Raw genomic sequence first — 21,820 nt, 5'->3', positions numbered from 1 at the left:
CTGCCAAAGGTTTCAAAAGGATTGTTATCTAGTTAATTTTACTATTTGAATCAAGATTACACTTGTTTAAAGCAAACATGAAAAAAAAATCACTTATAGATGTTACCAGAATTATGTGATCTCATCAAAATTTGACTAAGCCAGAAATAATGAGCTTGTAAAAGAGACCAGATCCTGCCTTCCTGACTCATGAATGAGTTTGATGAAGTAGAAATTCATCCGTAATTTAACTTTATCAGCTGAGAAAGATCTAGCTCACAGGAGTTTAAGGTAAGAAAAGTTTGGCCCAAATACTCCCAATAACGCAAGATATAATCTACTCTACATGGGCAAAGCAAAGCTTTATTGATAAAAGCAGCTTTATGCAAATATTTACATAGAAATTACTAAAGCTTTGGTACTGCAATGTTCAGACATCTATTTAGAAATACTATTCTGTTCTTTCTGGATGATTATCAAATCTTATCAGATAGTGGTTTGTTCATGAGAATCTAATTATTCAGGTTTACACTTTTTTCTTTCTTGTTTGAGCTTCTTGCAAGGGGACTTCAAACTGTTTCACTTTTTGAACAAACTGAGTGCTTCCAAACAACTTATGCTAGAAGAGGAATAAAGTAATCATCAGGAACTTAGAATGCTTTTGGTTTCAAAAGTCCTCAAATGATTTAAAATATAGAATTTAACTCTTCTTCTCCCTGCTTTGAGTGCATCATTTTTAACAACGGAATTTAGCCTGAGATTTCTTCAGAGCTAGTGCTGTATGCTATTCTGTATCATACAGAAATGGTAACAGTTTAAAACATTACTTAAAAATGCTAGTTGGAAGACTTCTATCTAAGAAAAAAAAATCATAATCAACAAAGCTTTTCTCTGCAAAAATTAATGTGGTGTCTTTCTATTTACAGGTCCTAAATCTAGAATTGCTATTTTATTCAAGTAACTACCCAGAGTGAAAAATGAAAAGTTGAGAAAAAAAAAATCCATGGGAAAAAAGACTTAGACATGAACATCTTAAAACATTCTTCTTACATAATTTTAATTACTATTGGTCTTTCTACAGTTAATCACTATATTCATTTTAAAGGCAGTCAATTTAATAGAAGATCATTAATACCAAATAGCTTTTTCTCATTTCAGTGACGCTTAGGAAAGATTGAAGAGTAAAAGGCAAGTTAACTAAATGAGGAATATTTTTTCATTCTAAAATAATCTGAATTCATAAATTCTGAGATGTTCACAAAATTTCCTGAAAAAAACCCAAAGCGTGTGTTTATGAAAACACAAATGTAGTTCATTTCATCAAAAGCACACAGCTCTATGTAAGTCTATATATACAGCTGAGTGGGAACTCAATGGAATTAAGGCAATCAGCTCTGTGGAGTCATACAGAAAGACAATTTTAGGTGCTGGCTGTTGAATCCTATCCTTGGGTTCAAAGCAGTCCAAACTTTTGTTTCTGTTTTTCGTATTAATTTGATATGGAGTACTTTGATATAAGTATCAAAATGAAAATGGAGATACAAGTTACATTTAGTGCCATTTCATCAAAATCAACATATTCCATAAGAAAATTATAAATAAATAAAACAAGTTTTACCTTAAGAAACAAAATTTCACCAGGGAAAAAACCAAAAAGAATAGATTTACTCTAGTCCACAGAAGACAAAAAATAGCTAATAAATTTATTTTTCTCCTTTAAGGGAACAGTGTTAATGGATATAAAACTCTGATCTTGTTAAAATACTATATATACACTTCAGAACTAAATCTTCATAAGCATGTACTCCATAATAAATAATGTCAGAACTCATTGAGAAGTTAGAAAAATTTTATCTGTTGGAAGAAGGACCTCAACAGCAGAGAGGCATTAATATAAGAAAACTATTAATACTACATATAAAGTTGTTTTCCTACCTGTGTGCAGATAAATTACTGAGGTACAGGGTGTATTTTTCTTCAGCAGATAATCCATCCATCATCAAGTAAAAAACATGAAAATTACTCTGGTTGAGAGGCTGGATAATGACACGAGATTTCTCCAACATGTATGTATAAATCCTAGCTGATTAAGAAACAAACATAAATTCATTATTATACTGATTGTTCTGAACTTAAATATCTTAAACCATTCACCATTGCAACAGTTAAGAACAAAGTTTCTTATAAAATGATCTGAGGGGAGCCATAAAATATGGTATTACCATTTATACTCCCATGGTTTTCTATGCAAATCACTTATAAAACCTTAATTCCATTAAAATTGTTGGAACAAACATATTACCACACTTACTGTTTTATATTATCATTAAAACTACTTAGTTTTAAAGATACTGATGTTTATTTGTAATAGTTGTTGTATTTGGCAAGACTTCCTAAAAGACAAGCTATTAGTCATCTCACCAAAGTGTAGCCATCTGAGCACTGGCATCTGTTCTATCCTCCTTCTAAACAGAAAGAGAAAAATGGGAGAGATATTCAAGACCTCTTGAAAAAACATACTTGGAAGCATTTCTTCTTTCTCTACTGGTAATCAAGAACATAGAGATTAATAGTTTAGATTAACCACCTAGATTCTAGATATCTACAAAGAGACAAATCCTCTGCAGAGCAGGTTTTCAACAAGCTCACTGACCTGAGCCTGGGGAAACATGGGCATCTCAGAAGAGATATGGTGACCTGAATAAATGAGAAGCTGTGTGAATCAGCAGTCTGGGGGAAAAGTGTAGAAGGATGAATCTGAGTGAGATTTGCCTACAGAAAACCAGTTTACAGGATCATGCATAACCTCAGGCCCATTAAGATTCTGAAAGAGGCAAAGCACAGAAGCAAAGGAAATATTGAGCCCTCAGATCCTGTTCACAGGATAACAGGCATTTTAGAGATATCCCTGAAGAGACAGAGGGACCTTTTGGGCAGGCTACTCTTGAGCTATTCCCTGGAAGTACAACACCATGTGGTTCCAGGTGTGAGAGACTAAGAGAATAAGGGAATGGCACCTAGAGGTCAGGGCCCTTCTGGTCAGTGGGAAACTGATCCCAGCTCCCACTTACCCAGCTGCTGGCACACTTATCTCATAATTACTTAAATACTAGCTGTGGTGCAAAGACCAGAAGCACATCTCTTCACACACAACTCACAACTGAGGACCTCTACCACAAGAACACAGTCCATTTTGCTGCAGCTTTAGGTTTTTCAATATCTGCAGTATGGCAGAGCTTTCTTTGAGTCTTTGCAAGGATCCCTGCCCTGGAAAGGCCTGTTGAGTTTAGAGTATAAGTTGCACTTCTCAGCAATGGAGGACCCAGATTTTTGAACACAGCAACCAGATGAGAATATTAAACTATAGCTTCCCATAGCCTGGCGTTCAACCAATTCATTCAGGACTCCTTTCTTCATGAACTGGAAGTAGTTCTTAAACATACAGTAATTGTAAATATTGGTGCATGCATCCTTCAGCACAGCATGTTCTCTAAATGCATACCACTTTTAGAGTTTTTCTCATTTTTTACTTTTTTTGAGCTGAAAAACAATATTTTACTTTTTCTGAAAAGCAATATTTTCAGAACCAGTTTTGGACTCATCATTGTCCAATGCAAAGTGAAGTTTGGTGAATGAGAGTGTGTATCAGTGTCCACAGTAGTTGCATTAGCACAATGACTAGGCCAGCAGGCAGAATGTCAGCTCCTGTCACCACGCAGTTGCTAATGTCCACAACAGCTCATTCACTGTTAGGTTGGTTATTGCTGTATCATCTGTATTTGTCTGGTCATTTTATTTTAAATTCCACTTCTCTTTTGAAGTTCTTTAAGTTTCTGTTTATACTGTTGAAATAAACACAGCAAATCTGAGGTTACTTGAAATTGTGTGTATGAGAGAATACTGACTTTGAGAATACTGCTGAAAGACAGTGTAGACGGAGAAAAAAATTAAATGGGTGAATCTTGTACATATTGTTTTAAGAAAGGCCTCAGCAGCTAAAGTCTGTCCACGAACTAAATATAACTATGCAGTCTCTCAAAGAATTACTCGCACAGGCCAAATCATCCTGGACACATCCCAGGTAAGGAGTACAGAAGGTCAGTGGTACATTAGCCAGGGACATCCTCTACTCTTTCTTTATGTAACAGCAGAGATAAGTCCTGACTCGTGCTGGCAACAAAAACTATGCCTGGGATTCTGGCTAAGAGACAGTAGGACTGACGGAGAGGAGTTGTAGGTCTGACTTGATGAAGCAAGGAAATATGATCTGACCCATTTAATCATCCTACAAAATGTAGTAGTCAACTGCTATTACAGAATCAATATTATGAGAAATTGTGCATCATCTATCTAATCCTCTGCTGCTACACTACAGAAAAAACTAAAAAACCCAAACCTGTATGGGAAGTAGAAAAGCATACTTGGGAAATCATGTATGTTTCTGGCTCCAGTAACTTTGCATCACATTATAAATTGAAGCAATGCAATCATGGCAGGACTGGCCTAGACACACACTTTCATCAGAATCAATCATTACCTGGCTGTCATTCCTACAGGGTAAAACAGAACCGATGAACCTGAAGGATGATTTCCATCTTTTATTGTGCTTGTAACTTATTTCACAGTAAAACTAATCCAACCATCAATTAATTTGAAAAGAGTTCACTGTGAATCTTTAATCGCATTTTTTTGTGTGCAATATTCTTCACTAAGGCTTGTATAACCACCACTTCAGGTGTTTTTAACATTCATTGATTAATACAAGCAGGAAAAATGTTATCAAAGGTCATCCATCATTTAACTTTGATGATGGGAAACATCACTTATTCAGATGACACAAATTAATTCAGCCCTTTTCAAGTACTTCAAGTCACCTGCACTTTAATAAGGCTAAATACATTCCATCTCAACTAGCATCTCCAGCAGTGGGAAGAGCTGTTAGGAAAAGCCAAGCTTCCAATCAGCAAGCATCAAACATAGCATCATCTTCATAGTGCTAAGAGTCATAAAGAATATTATCATGGTAGTATGCTTTTCTACAAAGTGAAACATGTTTGTTAATCTATGTGTGAAATAAAAGGGAGAAAAATAATAAAGTTCCAAAGCAAAGTCTGTAATTTTTGTGCAATGGTAATTGTGCTTACAGGCAAAAACAAATTTCTACTTCCTTTAACAGTTCACTTGATCTACGCAGCAGCTACACAGGCAGCAAGCAAATTCTGTATTAAAAGTGTGGCCAGTGTAATCTGTCTTTCAGCTATGCATTCTTAGAAACTACATTTCTTGTTCTCAAAAACCACGCTGTCCTAAACACAGCTATTTGTAAAGACAAGAAAACATTTGTCAGTCCATTTCAATGTAACTTAATTAAAAAAAAAAAAAAAAAATCAGTCCTTGCTTTTCAAAGAGTGAAGAAAATAAATGCCTGAAAAGCAAAGCAGAAAATGTGGAGAATAAGTTTTTCAGACTTTATTTTCTCTTCCTAAATTTATTTTTGAGTAATTTGAATAAATTTATAGAGGCATTAATTTTCATCTTAGAAATTATAGCAACTTACCTGAAGGACCATTCTGGGGGGAAAAAAAAATCAGTCTTCTACTATTATGCTGTAGAAGTTAATAATTCTCTATGAATGATATTAAATTTTTTCCAGAAGATCTGTCTTTAAGCACTAATCAAAGCTAAATGATGAAAATCATAGGGAACATTTCAGTTGTTTAGGTATATTGTATTTTCTGTTAGAAGAATAAACTTTGTGACGCAATTCAGAGAATTTCCAGGGTCTAAATGAACTTCAGCATGAACAAGAAGCTGTCATAAAATTCACTGGTGTCCACTCAAAATGCAAGGAGTGCCACCTTGGGCTTGCCCTCTGTAATAAATTGTACACATGCACTTGGCATGTCCTTCCCTTAGCAAATTGTTCTGGATCCCCACCCATAATATTTGTCTGTGGAGGAGTTTAAACCACCTAAACCCTTTGATGGAGGCAGTCTAGTGTCACCTGGATTTTTGTTTACAAACGAGGCTCAATATTTAGCCCCATTAGTATCAATGAGTTATAAATTCATGGCTCGACAAAACCAGGTGCTCTGCATATTTAAATTATTCATTTATGTTTAAACAGTGCAAGACAGTAAATACTGCTGCAAATGATCTTGCAAATAAATACAGAGTATGCCTGGGTGGAATTTAAACCTCCTAAAGACAAGATGCCTGATTCTTCCCTCATTTATGGTGGTCTAAACCTGGCACAATTTCACTCAGATGGGATGCATGTGGCCAGTGTAATCTGTCTTTCAGCTATGCATTCTTAGAAACTACATTGCTTGTTCTCAAAAACCATGTTGTCCTAAACACAGCTATTTGTAAAGACAAGAAAACATTTGTGAGTTGTTTAGGAGTGGCTGAGAAAAGGCAACATCTACTATGCAAATCCAGCAGCAGGAACAACTGCAAATTTTAGAAATATAAAACACAATTCTACTGCTGTAATAAGGCTCGTCTCTCTTGACAGTAAATTACATAACTTTTGGCTACCTTAGATTTGGTAAGAATAATTGATTCAATTCCCAAGTAAATGAGGAATAGCAGGGTAGATAAGTAATTAGTTTATACTTGTTAATTGACCTGATGACCCCTACATTTTCTCATTTGATGCTATAGCTTGAGAATCATATAAGCACAGAATTAGTGTACGAGAAAACTGACACAAGAACCTGGTTCTTTCACAGGGATCCTTTCACAGGGAATGGCTATGAATTAAACTGGCAGTTCTGAGTAAAGTTGTTCATAAACCCACATCCCTGCAAACACAATATACCCAAACTAAAAATGTACAATACAACAGGTCTATAAAATTTTAGCTTTAGGTATTGAGGTCTATTTTTACAAACTGAACTGAGATGCTCTTCAGTCCATGCTAACGTATATTTAATTTTGCATTCCTCCCACAAGAGCTTATAAATGAAAAACAAAATCACACATTTTTAGTTTTGAATCTCCTTTACAATTATCCTACATTCATTATAAAACAAACCAGAGAAAAGTGTTAGTAATTTCCCATGCAGTGACATTTCCTGTGAATAAACTATCATATTTTCTAGAGTATAGTGAACTGTCTCAAGAAAATAGAATTGGATATATTTCCAAAGAAATTTTTATGAAACTCTTCAGAAAGCATAAACACACTTAAAATTATATATTAAAAAAAAAAAAAAAAAAAAAGAGTAGATTTGGAAATGTTTATCTAACAGAATCTTTTTTTGTTACTTGGAACAAAAGTGTGTCTTGCTATACAGCTTCTCCATCTAGGAACAATGCAAGTAGGAAACTGTGTATAATTATTTCTGCAGACATACCTTGCTTTGACAGTGAGTAGCTCTATGATGACCTATGTGGACCAGAAATAAAAGCTCTCTCTGACTGCTTTTGAAGAGCAGTTTTCAAAATCAAACTAAAAGTTTTGCTCAATTTTCTTGTATTTCTTTTTTTTTTCTACTAATGAATGCTTACTAGGGATCAGAAGACTCATACTTACTCTGAAGGCAAGAACGAATTTCACACTACCTTGCCTTTAAGAAGAATAAACAACAATATGGTTCCTATTTGCTTTAAAAGATGCTTTAACCTGTAATAAATTACTTCTATTTTCAGTATTACAGAATATACTTTTAGTTTTTTTGTTTTGTTTTTTGTTTTTGTTTTTGTTTTTGTTTTAAATAAACAAATTATATCACTCACTAATTCAAGGGATACTTAAAATACCCAATACAATATTAGGTAGAAGTGCACAACTTAACAATTTAATCCATTTTTTACTCTTACTTCACAGTGTTGCACTACAAAGCTCAGTTTGTTGATCTGTGAAATAAAAATAAATGTTATCTCCTGGGAAATAGGAGGAATCACTGGCGTCAACTTGTTTCTTGTCTTTCCCTGCCACCTTGTGGTTGCTCAGAAGAGGGCACTGCTCACTCCTGACGAGGTGATCAATTTACACGCTGTGAAAGTTGTTCCTCTGACACTCCCTAACCCCCCTCGCCTCTTCCATGTACTTTGAAGCCCTTGCTGTCCAATTCTGTGCATGGCACGCTGGGATCTCTGACCTAACACTCTGTGCAGGATATTAAAATTTACAGATTAAATTATACTTACCTGCAATTAATGTTTTTTTTCTCTCACAAAACTGTAGTTCAAAATACTTTATAAAACAGCTGGAAAAATCATTCAAGGGTGTCTTAGCATGTCCAAAGGCCTCCAAGATACAGTTTACCTGCAAAACAATAGTAAAGAAACAATATGGGAAGATATTTCAAAAAATATCAGTGAGGTTGGCTTGTGATTAATAAATGGTGAGGGGGGGGGGAAAGACCATTTTTCATCTTGGAATTAAAAAAAATATATATTTGGCAGGATTTTTTTCCAAAATAGAAATTAAAGTAAGACAGCTCAAAATAAATATGTTCCAAAAAAGCAATGTCAGAATAGTGGAAGTTGTAAGTGAAAGGTTCACATGTGAGCTGTGTCCCTAACAGTAGTTTGGATATGATGACTGGAGTCACATTCCTGGAGCAGGTACACTTAGCAAAAATATTAAAATCTTGGAAGACAGCTTATGAAGCTATAGTCAGACAATAATAATAACCCAATAAAGGAATTTACAAGTTTTATATAATGTCAGAAATGGCATAAATTATTGATTTCAAATAGAATTATTTCAGGATTATACTAGTGCAAAACTGAGGAATAGAACAGATTCAGACATTTTTATGGCATGTCTCACTAATGCATTTTCATATTACGCTTTCATGGTCACAGTCATTGTATTTAGCTTTTTTGTGTATAATTAGTTGCTTACACCCCTTACACTCCGACAGATTTCCTTCAGAACTTTTCTGTATGCATCCTTGAAGTTGATTGCAATGTGGTGCATGTACACTGTTGTTCTGACATCACTCCTGTCATGAAGCTGGATGAACTAGCTGGGGAGGGAAGAGGCCTGTGGAGTGGCACAGAAGCTCTGAAAATTAAACCATTCACAATTATTAATTAAACCAGCTGTCTGTGCAGTAGGTGGCAGCAGAAAACTAGTCAGCCTAGTTTTGGTTCCAGTTCCACTCCAGTAGTTTGGCTTAGGATGTATTTGCTCTTCAGACTAATTCAGCACTTGCTTTAACCCATGCAGCTTTATTAATTTAATGGTGCTATGCATAACTGCAGCAGGAATGAATCCAGACAATTGTGTTCATTAAGGCACATGAAAAGGCAAATAAATTAGAATCTCTACTCACTGTGGATGAGATCTGATGCATTTACCATCTAAAGTCAGATATCCCATCTAAGCCAGTTTTGAAGGATCTTTCTATATTGATAAATTTGATAATGCTCTTCCACCTCCATTAAGACCCCTTGATAACTGCTTCTGAGTTCAGACCTCAGATGAGAACTTTCTTCAGGAAAGGTAATTTTTTTAAAGAACTTGAATTGGCAACCTGGAGTTCAGCATAATTTAAAATTTCTATATGAACCTTTATAGGGAATTAAATATGGGTATATGGCAACATATATTTTGGAAATTGAATATGACCGAACAAATATTCAGAACCCTTACCTATGTTTTAAATATATTGAGTACACAAATATTGAGCCATATAATTTCATTTAATCTTCGCAGTTTTTCCTGCAAGTTTGCAGTTTCTGTCTTGCATACTATAACTTCAGATGTCTCAACACTTCTTATGCTGTCCAGCAAAGAATCACCATACCACACAGGCAAATTTATTTATTTATTTACTGAAGGCAAATAATTTCATGTTTAAGAAACAGTTCCTTATCACAGAAATGTTTCCTATTCACTGCAACACTGCTTTTCAAAGTCACCAAAACATAGAAACAAAACTCTCTCCACTTTGGAGATTCTTCTTATCACAAGATTATGAGCTTAATCCCATTCCCATTCATGGGAAAATAGTTCCTTTGACTTCAAAGGTGAAAACAAGCCATTTATGAATTTCTACAGAGCTGACCCCTTTTTCCTTACAGTTCAAACCTCTCTGCCTGTCCAAGAGGCCAAGGTTTTGCTTCATTGAACTCAGTGATTGCAATGCTACTTACATGTTTTATTTTTGTATCAAAGGTATTTCTGCTGCAGCTGGCTCTGCAAGTGAGGTGTTTCACTATCTGTTTGCTGGCTTCAGTCTTCCCAGAACCACTTTCTCCACTGCAAGATGACAGGCAAGGAAGAGAGGGAGGAATCATTGTTAGTTTCACAATTGAAATGTTATTTATATTCTCTGCTAGCTTTGTTTGAATGGATTTAAGGTACCTCCATCAAACTTTCATTTCAAGTAACAAGAGGTTTATGGAAGACAAATAAAGAACAGAACACAGGAGATTGACTGACTGACTGTCTATGTACATGAAGGCTGTCAGAGCTGTCAAGATACATTGTGTTGTACCACAGGTCAAACCAATCAAATCTAATGCTTTCAAGCCTTTTTGAAGGTATTTATAGCATAGATTTTATGTTTTCCTTTACCTTTTGTCCAGGAAAGGAGGTTACTAATAGTGCCTGGTTCTCTTGGCAGACGTCAAATTACTGCTGTGATAATGATGGGGAATCAGAAGAAATGAAAGTGAAGAATACAATAGGAAGAATGTAAAGAAAATATAAAAGAAACAGGAAGGAAAACAAAAAGCTGATTGATTTTACAACCTGTCCAGTTTTTGCAATACACTTTGACAGTAGTGATTCTGTCTAGGTCACTGTGATTTCTTGTTTGTTATGTGGAACAAATATTCAAACGAATGAGAATTTCTGACAGGGAAAGTGAACAAAGTAAGTAAGGCAAAAGGCAATAAATAGAATGACAAAGGTGGAAAGAAGCAATAGAAAAGTGGTGGGATGGAAGAAGGAAGCAAAATCAATGATGCACTTTAAGAATGGAGAAGGAAGGAAAAGAAGAGATGGGAATGATGAAGTTGGTGAAGCCTGACTAGGAAATTTATGGAAGAATTTCTTTCTTGAATTATAAGACATTGTCTTTACAGACTACTGAACCAAGTAAAATGTAATTTGATGCTCCTCCTTTATTTATTCACTTGATCAAATTTACAGGGCTGCTTATAATGGACATGACGGCTGATCAATCTGTTACCTGTGTATTTTAGTTTCTGAAAATGAGAAGGCAGCAAAATACAGTATCTGTCTTCAATCTGGCCATTGCTTTACTATTCAAATATCACTTCAAAGGAGAATTCAATGGAAAAGGAAGAAACAAAACAGGGAAGGACAAAAATGAGCTTCATACTTGGATAGCAATTGGATAGCATATTTGGATAGCACCATTTAATCTCAGTCAACTCTCATGGGAAATACATGCACCTTTGGTGAATATCTTATGGTTTGCCTGGTAAACTCTAGTCTTAATGTGACAAGACTGATCTTGTCATTACTATATATGTGACATATCAATCTGCTTTTGTCTATGTTGTCCATGCCTCTATAACAAAGTGGAGGCTAGTACTGGACCTCAGCCTCCTATTGGCACCAGTAGGAGGTTTATGGTCCAAGACTGCAACGGTTTGCAACCTGGCTACATGGTGATGGATCTGATGAAATTCAGTCATGGATCCTGAGGGAGCTGGAAGACAAAGTTGTTAGTCACTATCCATAATTTTTGAAAAACTGTCAGTCAGGTAAAGTCCCTGCTGTCTTGAAAAAGGCAAATATTAATATCCATATTTAAAAAGAGGAAAGCAGAAGACACAGGGAACTACAGATCAATCAATCTGTATTTTATTCCAGGGCTACAGTGTTGGTGAACAGAGGCAGAGCAACTCACATTGTCTACCTGAACTTATGTAAAGTATTTGAGACTGCCCTGCACAACATCCTTGTCTTTAAATTGAGACAAGAGATCTGATCAGACACAGATCTGATAGCTTGACCACTTGGTGGATAAAGAAGTTATGGATGGATGATCACACACAAAGAGTGGGTGCTCAACATCTCAATTTCCACCTGGAGACCAGACATGAGTGGTGTCCTCAGGGATCAGAACAGGGGCTGATACTGTTGAACATCTCTCTCAGTGATAGACAGTAGAATTGAGAGCACCCTGATCAAGATTGCTGATGACACCAAGCTGTGGGGTGACACTTCATGCTGGAGGGAAAGGATGACACTCAGAGACTTTAACATGCTTAAGAGGTAGGCTGATGCAAACATCATGAACAAAGCAAAGCACATGGTCCTGCACGAGGGTTGTGGACGCCTACAGGCCAGGCAGAGAAGTGACTGAGGGCAGCCCTGAGTAGAAAGAAAGTGATGGTCACTCTCCCAAGAAAATTTACCAAAGAAAAATGCACCATGAGCCAGCAGTGTGTGCTCACAGACCAGAAAACCAGAAGACCACAGACCAGAATCCTGAGCTATGTCCAAAACAGTGTAGCCAGCTGGTTAAAGGAGGCAATTGCCCCCCTCTACTCCACTCTTGTGAGCACTACATCCAGCTCTGGTGTCCTCAACATAAGAAGGACATTGAATTGTTGGAGCAAGTCCAGGGGAGCATCAAAAAATTGGTAAGAGGACGGGAGCACCTTCCCCATGAAGACAGTCTGAGAAAGTTGTGGCTGTTCAGCCTGGAGAATAGAAGGCTCTGTGGAGACCTCATGGCAAACTTCCAGCATCTGAAGGGGCTTACAAGGAAGCCAAAGTGGGGGTCTTAGTCAGGAACTGTTGTGACAGGACAGGGAAAAATGGTACAAACTGAAAGAGGGGAAATTTAGGTGAGATGTTAAGAAGAAATCTTTTACTATGAGGGTGGTAAGACAATGGAACAGGTTGCCCAGAGAGGTTGTGGGTTCCCCAATCCTGGAGGTGTTCAAGGCCAGGTCCTTGAGAAACCTGGTTTAGAGGGAGGTGTCTGTCCTGGATTGCAGTGTAGGATGTGCCCAAAGTATTTATTCTACCACTATCCTCATGAGCGATTGAAACCAGCCGGGGCAGTGTTCTTCCCAGGCCCCTTTCCTTTGGGCTGTCTTCTGCTAATGGCCAATCAACACCTTGCCCATGACTCACAGGTAACTCCCTTCAGGGGTTATCTCTGTTTAATGGGCCATCAAGGACCCACTTCATGACTCATAGAATGATATCATCCCATTGTGAGATTCTCTGCCCAGGGGGAGGAGCCAAGCATTTCCACCTGGATATAATCTGGGATTTGGGACAGCACAGGGAGCCCTTACCCACTGAATTCTGAGCAGAAAAGAGCTACCAGACCTTTCTATGGGATCACTGCTTCAACAAGACCACATCATCTGGACTGCTTCCACCACCCTGCTCAGGTTGCATTCTGACTCTGTCAGTGGTCCTTTTGTATTATTGCATTTATTTTTATCTTTTTCTCCCTCCTGTTAAATTGTATTTCTGACTTGGAGTCTCTCACTGGCTTTGCTTTCAAGCCATGACAGTGTTCCTGCCCATAGCGGCAGCATTTGGGACTAGATGACTTTTAAGTTCAAAACCAACCTCTTCCCATTCTGTGATTCTCTATTATATGAAGATCTCAACTAATATGTCACAAAAGCCATATTTTAACCAGATCTGAGAGGAAAATAAATTGTCTAATGTTAAGATGGTCACTTTCACAACTAATATGAAACTAGCAACTCTCCAGAAATGACAAGATTCTCCTTAAGGGCACAATCCTATGATCAGATTTTCAGCTTCTGGCATTCTGAAAGAGTTTAAAAAGTAAGATGGTACTTGATGTTGCCCTATAAAATATGCATCTCTGCCCTCTTGATAAAGCTTCACTCTGCAAACACTATTTGTACCACGCTGCCTCTGTTCTTAAGATCCAGCATTAGCCTTTTGCCCTTATAATGGCAATCTCCAAATTCCATGCTTCTTTGTCTGTTGTCACTAACAGAAATAGAGAAAAATCGAAACAGGACATTAACCCCGTGATATTCCTCCCTTACAGACGTTTCACTGTCTTGCAAATCACAGATCTTACACCTGTGTTATCCAGAAAGTCAGTGAGCTCACAGACAGATATAAATCATAGCTCCCCTCTTATTGCCTATTCACATTGGCCAGTTCACTGGCAACTGTGTGTCATGATGATGAAATAGTTTTGTCACTCCACAACATGCTTAATCCAAAATCACAGCTGCAACCTGCTATCACTATACCACAGGTTATCAAAAAGATTAGCAACAGTGGCTCTTCAGTTATTTCAGTTGTTAATGAACTTCTCTAAAATTAAAACATCTTTGATATTTAGTACAGTCACTCACATTCAGTTCTTAGGCTATTGAACAAAAGTGTTCATTTATGTTTGAGAATCAGATATGATATAATTCACTGTTTTTAAGAGTTCACAGCTTATCCAAAGTGGACAGCCCTTTATATCCAGCAGATAAATATTTGTATCATTCTGAGAGCTATATAAGACTTGATATTTAACAAATTGTAGCATTTTATTTTTTGTTTGGGCCCAACCTCACATGACAAAAAACAGACTCTTCAACAGAAAGTTTTTCCAGGATTCAAAAATCTTTCTCACAACTGAAGAAACTGAGGGTGGGGAGAAGGGTTGCTAAGTAATTGTTGATATGCCTTTGGTTGTGTTCAAGAATTAAAAAGCAGGCATGCATCTTAAAATTAAAACAAACAAATAAAAAAGCCTTTTTAAACAACAGAACTGGGGTGCTCACCATGAGTTTCCCCCTTTAAGCATTAATTTGCTTAATTTTAAATATAAAGCTATATTTGTTTTTCACCACAAGACAAATGTGCCCAGGTAACACAGGACCACACAAACAAGTACAGAGTGGACAGTTTCTGTCCATTCTTGAATATTTCTTCTTAAGATTCATATTTTATGAACAATGCTGCAAAGATTTGACATGCTTGGCTCAACTGTTAATTTCACAGTCCTGCCACAGGAACTTTTTGATCAAAGGGGTTGCTAGATTACTGTTTAGGGCTTCAAAAATCACAGGATGTAGTTGCTGAAAGAGAGACACAACATGACTTAGTTTTTCTGTACATTTCAATGGGATATATTCACTTCTAGTGAAATACAGATTGAACCTCTGCGAAAGAAATGCTATGTTAGAAAAAGTTTTAATTGCTGACACCATTGTTTGGAATATTTGAGGCAATTTAATAATGAAAAATTAATTTGGTACCTTGTACAAGATCTAGATTACTCCATTTCATTTTAGGTTGAGTAAAATTTTTTGCAATGTCATCATTGTCTGCAATATTTTTGCTCTGGCAATTTAATGTTGCTTACAGAACAATTCCAGTTTTCTCTTTTAAATAATTGTTTCATCACTATATTTTTCAAAATGTGATTCCCAATATGAATGTTGGCTTCTTAGAACTTTTGTTTGGACTGCCTTACCAAGGGGTAGGTTAAGCTAACATTGAAACAAAAAAGCATTCTTCTGGACTAATACTTACTTAGAAGGCATTATGGAACAGACAAAGAAGGCTTATTCCACTGATAAAAAAAAAGGTTAAATTAGAAAAAGTGTATCCCAAAGGAAAGTAAAATGAATGGAAAATCTGAAATCCTATGGTCACATAGGGCTTTAGGCAACTCTATGAAATTTTCTCATTTTATTACTCCTTCGGCTTTCCAGCATTTCTTTACAACTACCTCATGGAGGGCTTTATAAATATTTTGTTACATATTTTGTTAATAAAACCTTAATTACAGCTCAAATATTTTTATCTTTAAATACTATGAATAATTTTTAAAAAAATAAGTTCTATTCGGAAATAAAAAAAATAAAATCTGTATTTGTTAGGAAAAAGACCAATTGAAAGTATGAAAATACAAAGTCATGTGAAGCAAAGAACATGAGACATAATACACCCAGGGGAACTAAAGAAGCTACATCTGTAAAATCCATGGCATTTAGATTATCATCCAGATCTTTTGCTTTCTTGTGCCAGTCTAGCTGGGCTGCTGGTGCCCCTAACTCTGGAGAGCTCCATGCAGAACCTGTGCTTTCTTGACATCCCCATGGACTGCCAGGCTGTGAGGAGCTGTGGCTGGAGTTCCAGCTGCCTTTGTTGTGACCCTCCAAACCCTCAAAGCCTGTGTGAACACCCCAGCTCTGAGACCACCACTGCTGGTGGTGCCCACCGGGTTCAAAAGCTTTTGCATGGAGGGGGACTCAGAGATAGCCAGAACTGTCACATGGAAGTATTTAACCAAGGAAGCCCAGGTAAGTGTCAGAAAACAGCCAACCCCAGGAAACTTTTAAGAATTACTTTCTGCAAATACTGAGAAGCACTTGCTTACCCCCAGTTTCTGCATATTAGCCAGGTTTTTCTGTACCTTTATGATTTCAGAACACTGGATCATTATTGGATCATTACTGTTTGGTAAGCAACAATTCCATTATAAAGGAGTTCTATAAATCATCTATTTAGGGAAAATATGACAAAATACAAAACATATAAGGAGCAATATACCTGTCATTTCAGATTATATAAATCACAGGGTTTTATTTTTTGCACTTCATTTTCAATTCTGACCAAAGGTACCACACTCAGAAGTCTAGGAATACTTACAAAAAAAACCTTACTCCTGCATACCTGAATTATAATTAGAAATGATGGAAAACTGCTGAAAGAATGTGTTCATTTAAGATTTCTACCAGATTCAAAGGAAGACAGGAGTGCTGCTCTGCATGAACTTTCGAAATCAATCTCTTACTGTACTAGAGTGAGCATTGCTACTCCAAATTCCCAATAATATAGTAAGATATACCCAAGGAAGGGTGATTAAGTTTGCACTCTTTTGGGGGTCAAAATAGTTTATTTCTTCTCCATTCTCAGAGTACATAAGTGAGACATTGAGTCTTGTTCCCAGTGACCGAGGTTTCTAGATTTGAAACAAATATGTGCAAGCAAAACTGTTAAATACAAAAGAATGAGTTTTGTGTTATCAGCAATGTTGTCTGTAACTGATCAATCTTTCATGTTGGTTGGAAATTATATTTCTAAAATTAAGCTAAATTGGACAACATATTTCTAAACAATGTTTTAATATAAATCTGTAACTCTACTGCAACAGCCCATTGTATTTAAAATTCATAGAATTGCATTTTCAAAAATAAATATTAAATTGCAATGAATGCTTTTGGTGATGCTAAACTGAGGAAATCCAAAGTTTTCAATGCATTCCACTGTAAAACACAAGGACTTCTCTCCATTCCAGATTATTTGGCTTAAAAACGTGATTTATATCATAACAGTATCATTGTTAACAAGCAAGATCATTTCATTTCATGTATTCATTTTGACTTTTTGTCTCACAAAATTAGCCATCATCATGCCATAAATCTTTGGTTTGATTTACTAAGGCTCCTTAGCTTTTAACAGGACTATATTTAGGGTCCCTAGACAGCTCTTTACTTATCTCGTCAGTGCTTAATGTATCTTCATATCCTGAAAACCAGGAGCAAAATGCCGTCAGAAGGAAGCTAATTATGAAAAGTCCACCTACTGGCTATTTAAGAGCATAACTAATAAACTTATTTTATTCTGTAACTTCCATTAGAAGTTTATACAAAGATAGCTCTTGGTGTTAAGCATACATAAGTAAAGCTGGCTTGCTACACACTGAAAATAATTGTGAATACATGATAGTAAGTTCTTCAGTGATTTGGCCAAATGCTTTCCTGTTGTAAAATGCTCTATTTCAGTGAGTGAAATCTTTATCAGATGTGAAGTGACTTGGGAAAAAAAATATTGTAAAATGGTAGCAAATTTGGCTACACTCAAGTCCTCTGTCCAGCTGTGGTCTCATTTCAAGAAAGTACATTCAAGTGCTGGCAGGAGTCCAGAGAAGGGAAATGGAGCTGGTCAGGGGTTTTGAGCACAAGTACTATGAAGAATGGCTGAAGGAGCTGGAGCTGTTGGAGCTGGAGAAAAGGAGGCTCAGGGGAGACCTTATCACTCTCTACAACTGCCTGAAAGGAGGCTGTAGCCAGGTAGGCACTGGCATCTTCTCCCAGGCAACTAGAGACAAACCAAGAGGAAATGGCCTCAAGCTGCACCAGGGGAGGTTTAGGTTGGACATCAGGAGGAATTTCTTCTCAGGAAGGGTGATTAGATATTGGAATGGGCTGCTCAGGGAGGTGGTGGAGTCACCATCTCTGGATGTGTTCAAGAAATGTCTGGACATAGCACTCAGTGCCATGTCTTGTTGACAGGGTGGTGTTCAGCCAAAAGTTGAACTTGATGATCTCAAAGGTCTTTTACAATCTCATTGGTTCTGTAATCCCATGGAGGATATTAAGATTAAAGATTCAGAAGATATGAAAGTAAATAAAATGTGAACAGACAGAAAAGTGATAAGACTGAGCAACATATTTCTTTGACTGAGTACATCAAATTCACCAGACTCACTGCTTTCAGAGAGTTTGAGAAAAGAAGGGGATTTGGGGATTAAAAGGTTCCAAGTGAAATTTCCAGTGCCAAATTTCACTATTATAAAACTGGCATATTTGGATGAATTTTTTTCCACAGATTACTAATACATTTACTCACAGTCTTGAAGTTATTTATCATTGAAACAACACTGTGAAAAAAAGGTTAGAGGTTAAAGTCCATTTTAAAGTCCATTTTGAGCTTGGAGACCTAACAAACAAACTCATGGTCACACAAGCATGTGAGGCAAGCTCCAATACAGGTGCCTCACCACAGAGGTTTATGATTTAGTTCGAGGACTTATCATTTTCATTGTCAATAGGTTCTGTTTCTAATCCTGATTCATGTAATATTAGCAGACTCACACAGCAGTTTTGAATTCTTTACCATTAGTTCTTGTTCCTAATTAGATGCAGTTACATCAAGTGGCAATTGCCCAAGAGAATCTATGAACTTGAGATGTAATTAAACTTTTTTCATTTCTATTTTGCTCTAATGTATGATACAGAGATCAGTACACAGAAAAGAAAATCAGTTAGAGAAAAAAATAAAATGGAAATCTCAACTGCTGAGGCCCAAGGGAAAGAGCTGAAAGGCAGGAGGTACAAATTAATTACTAGAGAAAGATAAATTTTCACCTGAGGATAAAGCACTGGGGACGCTGCTCCTGGAATAGCATGTGGTAAGCTCTTTCAGCACAGGAAAATATATGGGGGGGAAGTGAGGAACACAGTTTTCCAGAGTTACTTAAATAAAGCTGGGTGACCTGAAAAATTGTAGAAAAATAAAATGATAAATACATTTCAAAACAATTATGTTTCACCTTCTTAATCTTGAGTCTTTTGTAAAGCTTTCTGAGCATTATGAAGAGAATCTCTCTATGTATAGAAGTGATACCTTTACAATGGCTATGAAGATCTTAATTACAGAAAATAGATCTTTAAACACAAAAGGTTTAATTAAGATACGAAATGAAACAAAACTAGAGGACTTGACAGTACTGGTTGGTGTATTATGTAAAACAAAACCTAGTAAGCTACTTTTTAATACCTTACATTTATAGTTATTTCAATGTCTTCACATGAAAATTTACAAAATGAAATACGAACATCCCACGAAAAGTTAAAATTGAGATCAAAGAAATAAGTTATAAGCTAATTATTTTATTACATGACAGAAGAGTCTCCCATAAATACTCCCTCTGCAATATAGAATAACTCCTGACACACATAGCTGGCAACATATACTATCCTTAAAGCCTGAGTAAATCCAATTATCTGTTATATATTCAGTCCTGGGGTATCTACTACGCTGTAGCTGAATGAATCCTCCATGATATATTTGCAATTAGGCCTTAAGGGCTACCGGAAAAAAAAAAAAAAAGATAAATCCACACCAATTTTCCAGGAATCATTTCAGAAAGTCACAAAATACAAAGGAAAACCTTCACACAAGTATACTCAATGCAGAATGTTGCAAGTTCACGTATTTTTCTAACACAAACTTCAAGAATATATTTGTCCTAATCAGGCACAAGTAAATTCTTCAGGAATGTAACAAAGCAGCACGACCACAGCTCAAGCACTTCTACAGTCACTAAGAGACCTTCAAAGGTGTACTTGAATGTTCCTTGTATAATGCTATTATAATGTGTAGTGTAGCTGTAAAGTGTATTTCCATGTAAAAATGCAATAACATTATCAACTAGCAATTGCATTGAATTTCGTAAGAAGCAAAGTACATCAGTGTTCATTAATGTGTGATTATTTATGTCATCTCAGAGTGAATAATTGCTTATAAAATATTTCTTTTAGTAGTATTCTATTGGAACAAAGAGCGGGGGGGTCAATGTTCAGAACAAAAGTGTTTGTCAAGAAGTTATATACAGTATTTTTTTAAAAAAGAAGGAAACATAAAATGTTACTGCTATTAAAAGACATATATGATAATACTTTCATTGCTTCATCCTTGTTTTAAAAATAGTATCATGCTCAATACATGTTTGCATTCCTTTTCTTTTTGACAGCTAACAAACTACATACCTGAAACAAAAATGCTAACTAATGAGCCACATCATATAGTATGGCAACATTTAGTGAGGAATTGACATCATCATTTTTTATTACTTTAATACATAGACCATCTAACACTTAGAGACCTTAATACAATGTCAGATTAGCTGCTGCAGTATACTGGAGCACTTCAAAAACAAAGTGGTTTTACAACCATGGTTGCTTGATCATCTGGGAAATACCTGCATAGTGCACAATTGTGTGCAGATTACAGTGATGAAGTGAAAGCAATTATTATCCAAGGTGACCCAAACAATTACAGGACAAAAATGGTCTCATGATGAACTTAATTAAATAGATCTATCACAGAGAATTAAAGATGGAGCAAACATTCAGGAAACATTTTAATATGTAAACTCTTTCTCTTTACAATTCTCTCTTGGTGCACAAAATCATGTATCTAATATAAAATACACAGTGACAGGAAAAAATACCATCATCTAAAACCTTGGGGGTGATGGAAGATTTCCATTTCTAGAAGTAAATTCAGATTTGGAATCTGCTGCTCCTACTGTGAATGTCACAGTGTTTCTTTCTCTCAGATTTACTACTGTTACACACTAAGCCACATGATGCAGCAAAGAGTCACGAATTACAATTTTCTCACCAAATTTTTAACCCTTTATAATTCTTGTAAGTTAAATAGACACACGTGAACATTCCCTACCAGGGAGGCAGAGCTCTGTGATCTCAGTGCGTCAATGAGAAGATAAGAGGGAAGGATAAATTAACAGTTACACTAACACTGTATCTCTAAAATGTCTGGGTGAAGATGAAGGAGAGATCAAAACACTTGAATGTTTTCACAAGACTCAATCCCCCTTGCCCAAACGCTGCCTGTGTCTGGCACAAGCCACCTCCCTATGCCTGACCCAGGGCAGTGCTCAGATCACCGTGATGTCCCAGATGAGGGGCCTGGTGTGGTGCACAGACAGACATTTGAATCCTTTGTGCATCATCCAAAGTTGTTATTTCCATAAACATGTTTTGGGAAAGGGGGGTGTGAACTCAAACAACCACTGCATGAATTATGCATCTGTTTCTACAAGTTCAACTGTGGCAGAAACCACCACGGTGACCAGGAACTATTTTTAAACAACCAAAAGAGCTCCTGCTCATTCAAAGTGTTGTCAAGGTGGCTGTTTTACCAATAAGACACAGAAAAAATTGTCGTATCTTGGAAAAAAAAATTAAGGTTTTGCTAAAATACTGAAACAAAGATGCTCCCCACATAAAATGGGCATATCCATTAATTAATTTTAGCAGTTTGGCAGGTCAAATGAACTTTATGAATTGTGAAAAA

At 36.4% G+C, this 21,820-nt stretch overlaps 1 protein-coding gene across 1 annotated transcript in view; it reads right to left on the bottom strand.

The window, feature by feature from the left end:
* The window catches only part of MYO16 (myosin XVI), a gene marked incomplete at its 5' end in the record, with an annotated part of 289,157 nt that overhangs the window by 142,455 nt on the left and 124,882 nt on the right, over positions 1-21,820 (bottom strand). The window contains 4 exon segments of the mRNA XM_083883531.1: positions 1,915-2,062; positions 8,137-8,254; positions 10,096-10,201; positions 19,084-19,211. Of these exon segments, the coding sequence (XP_083739657.1) occupies positions 1,915-2,062; positions 8,137-8,254; positions 10,096-10,201; positions 19,084-19,211 (500 nt within the window).

Source organism: Zosterops lateralis (genome assembly GCF_965231275.1).
Source record: "Zosterops lateralis genome assembly, chromosome: 2".
Lineage (NCBI taxonomy): Eukaryota > Metazoa > Chordata > Aves > Passeriformes > Zosteropidae > Zosterops > Zosterops lateralis.
This window is presented reverse-complemented; position numbering and strand designations above follow the sequence as displayed.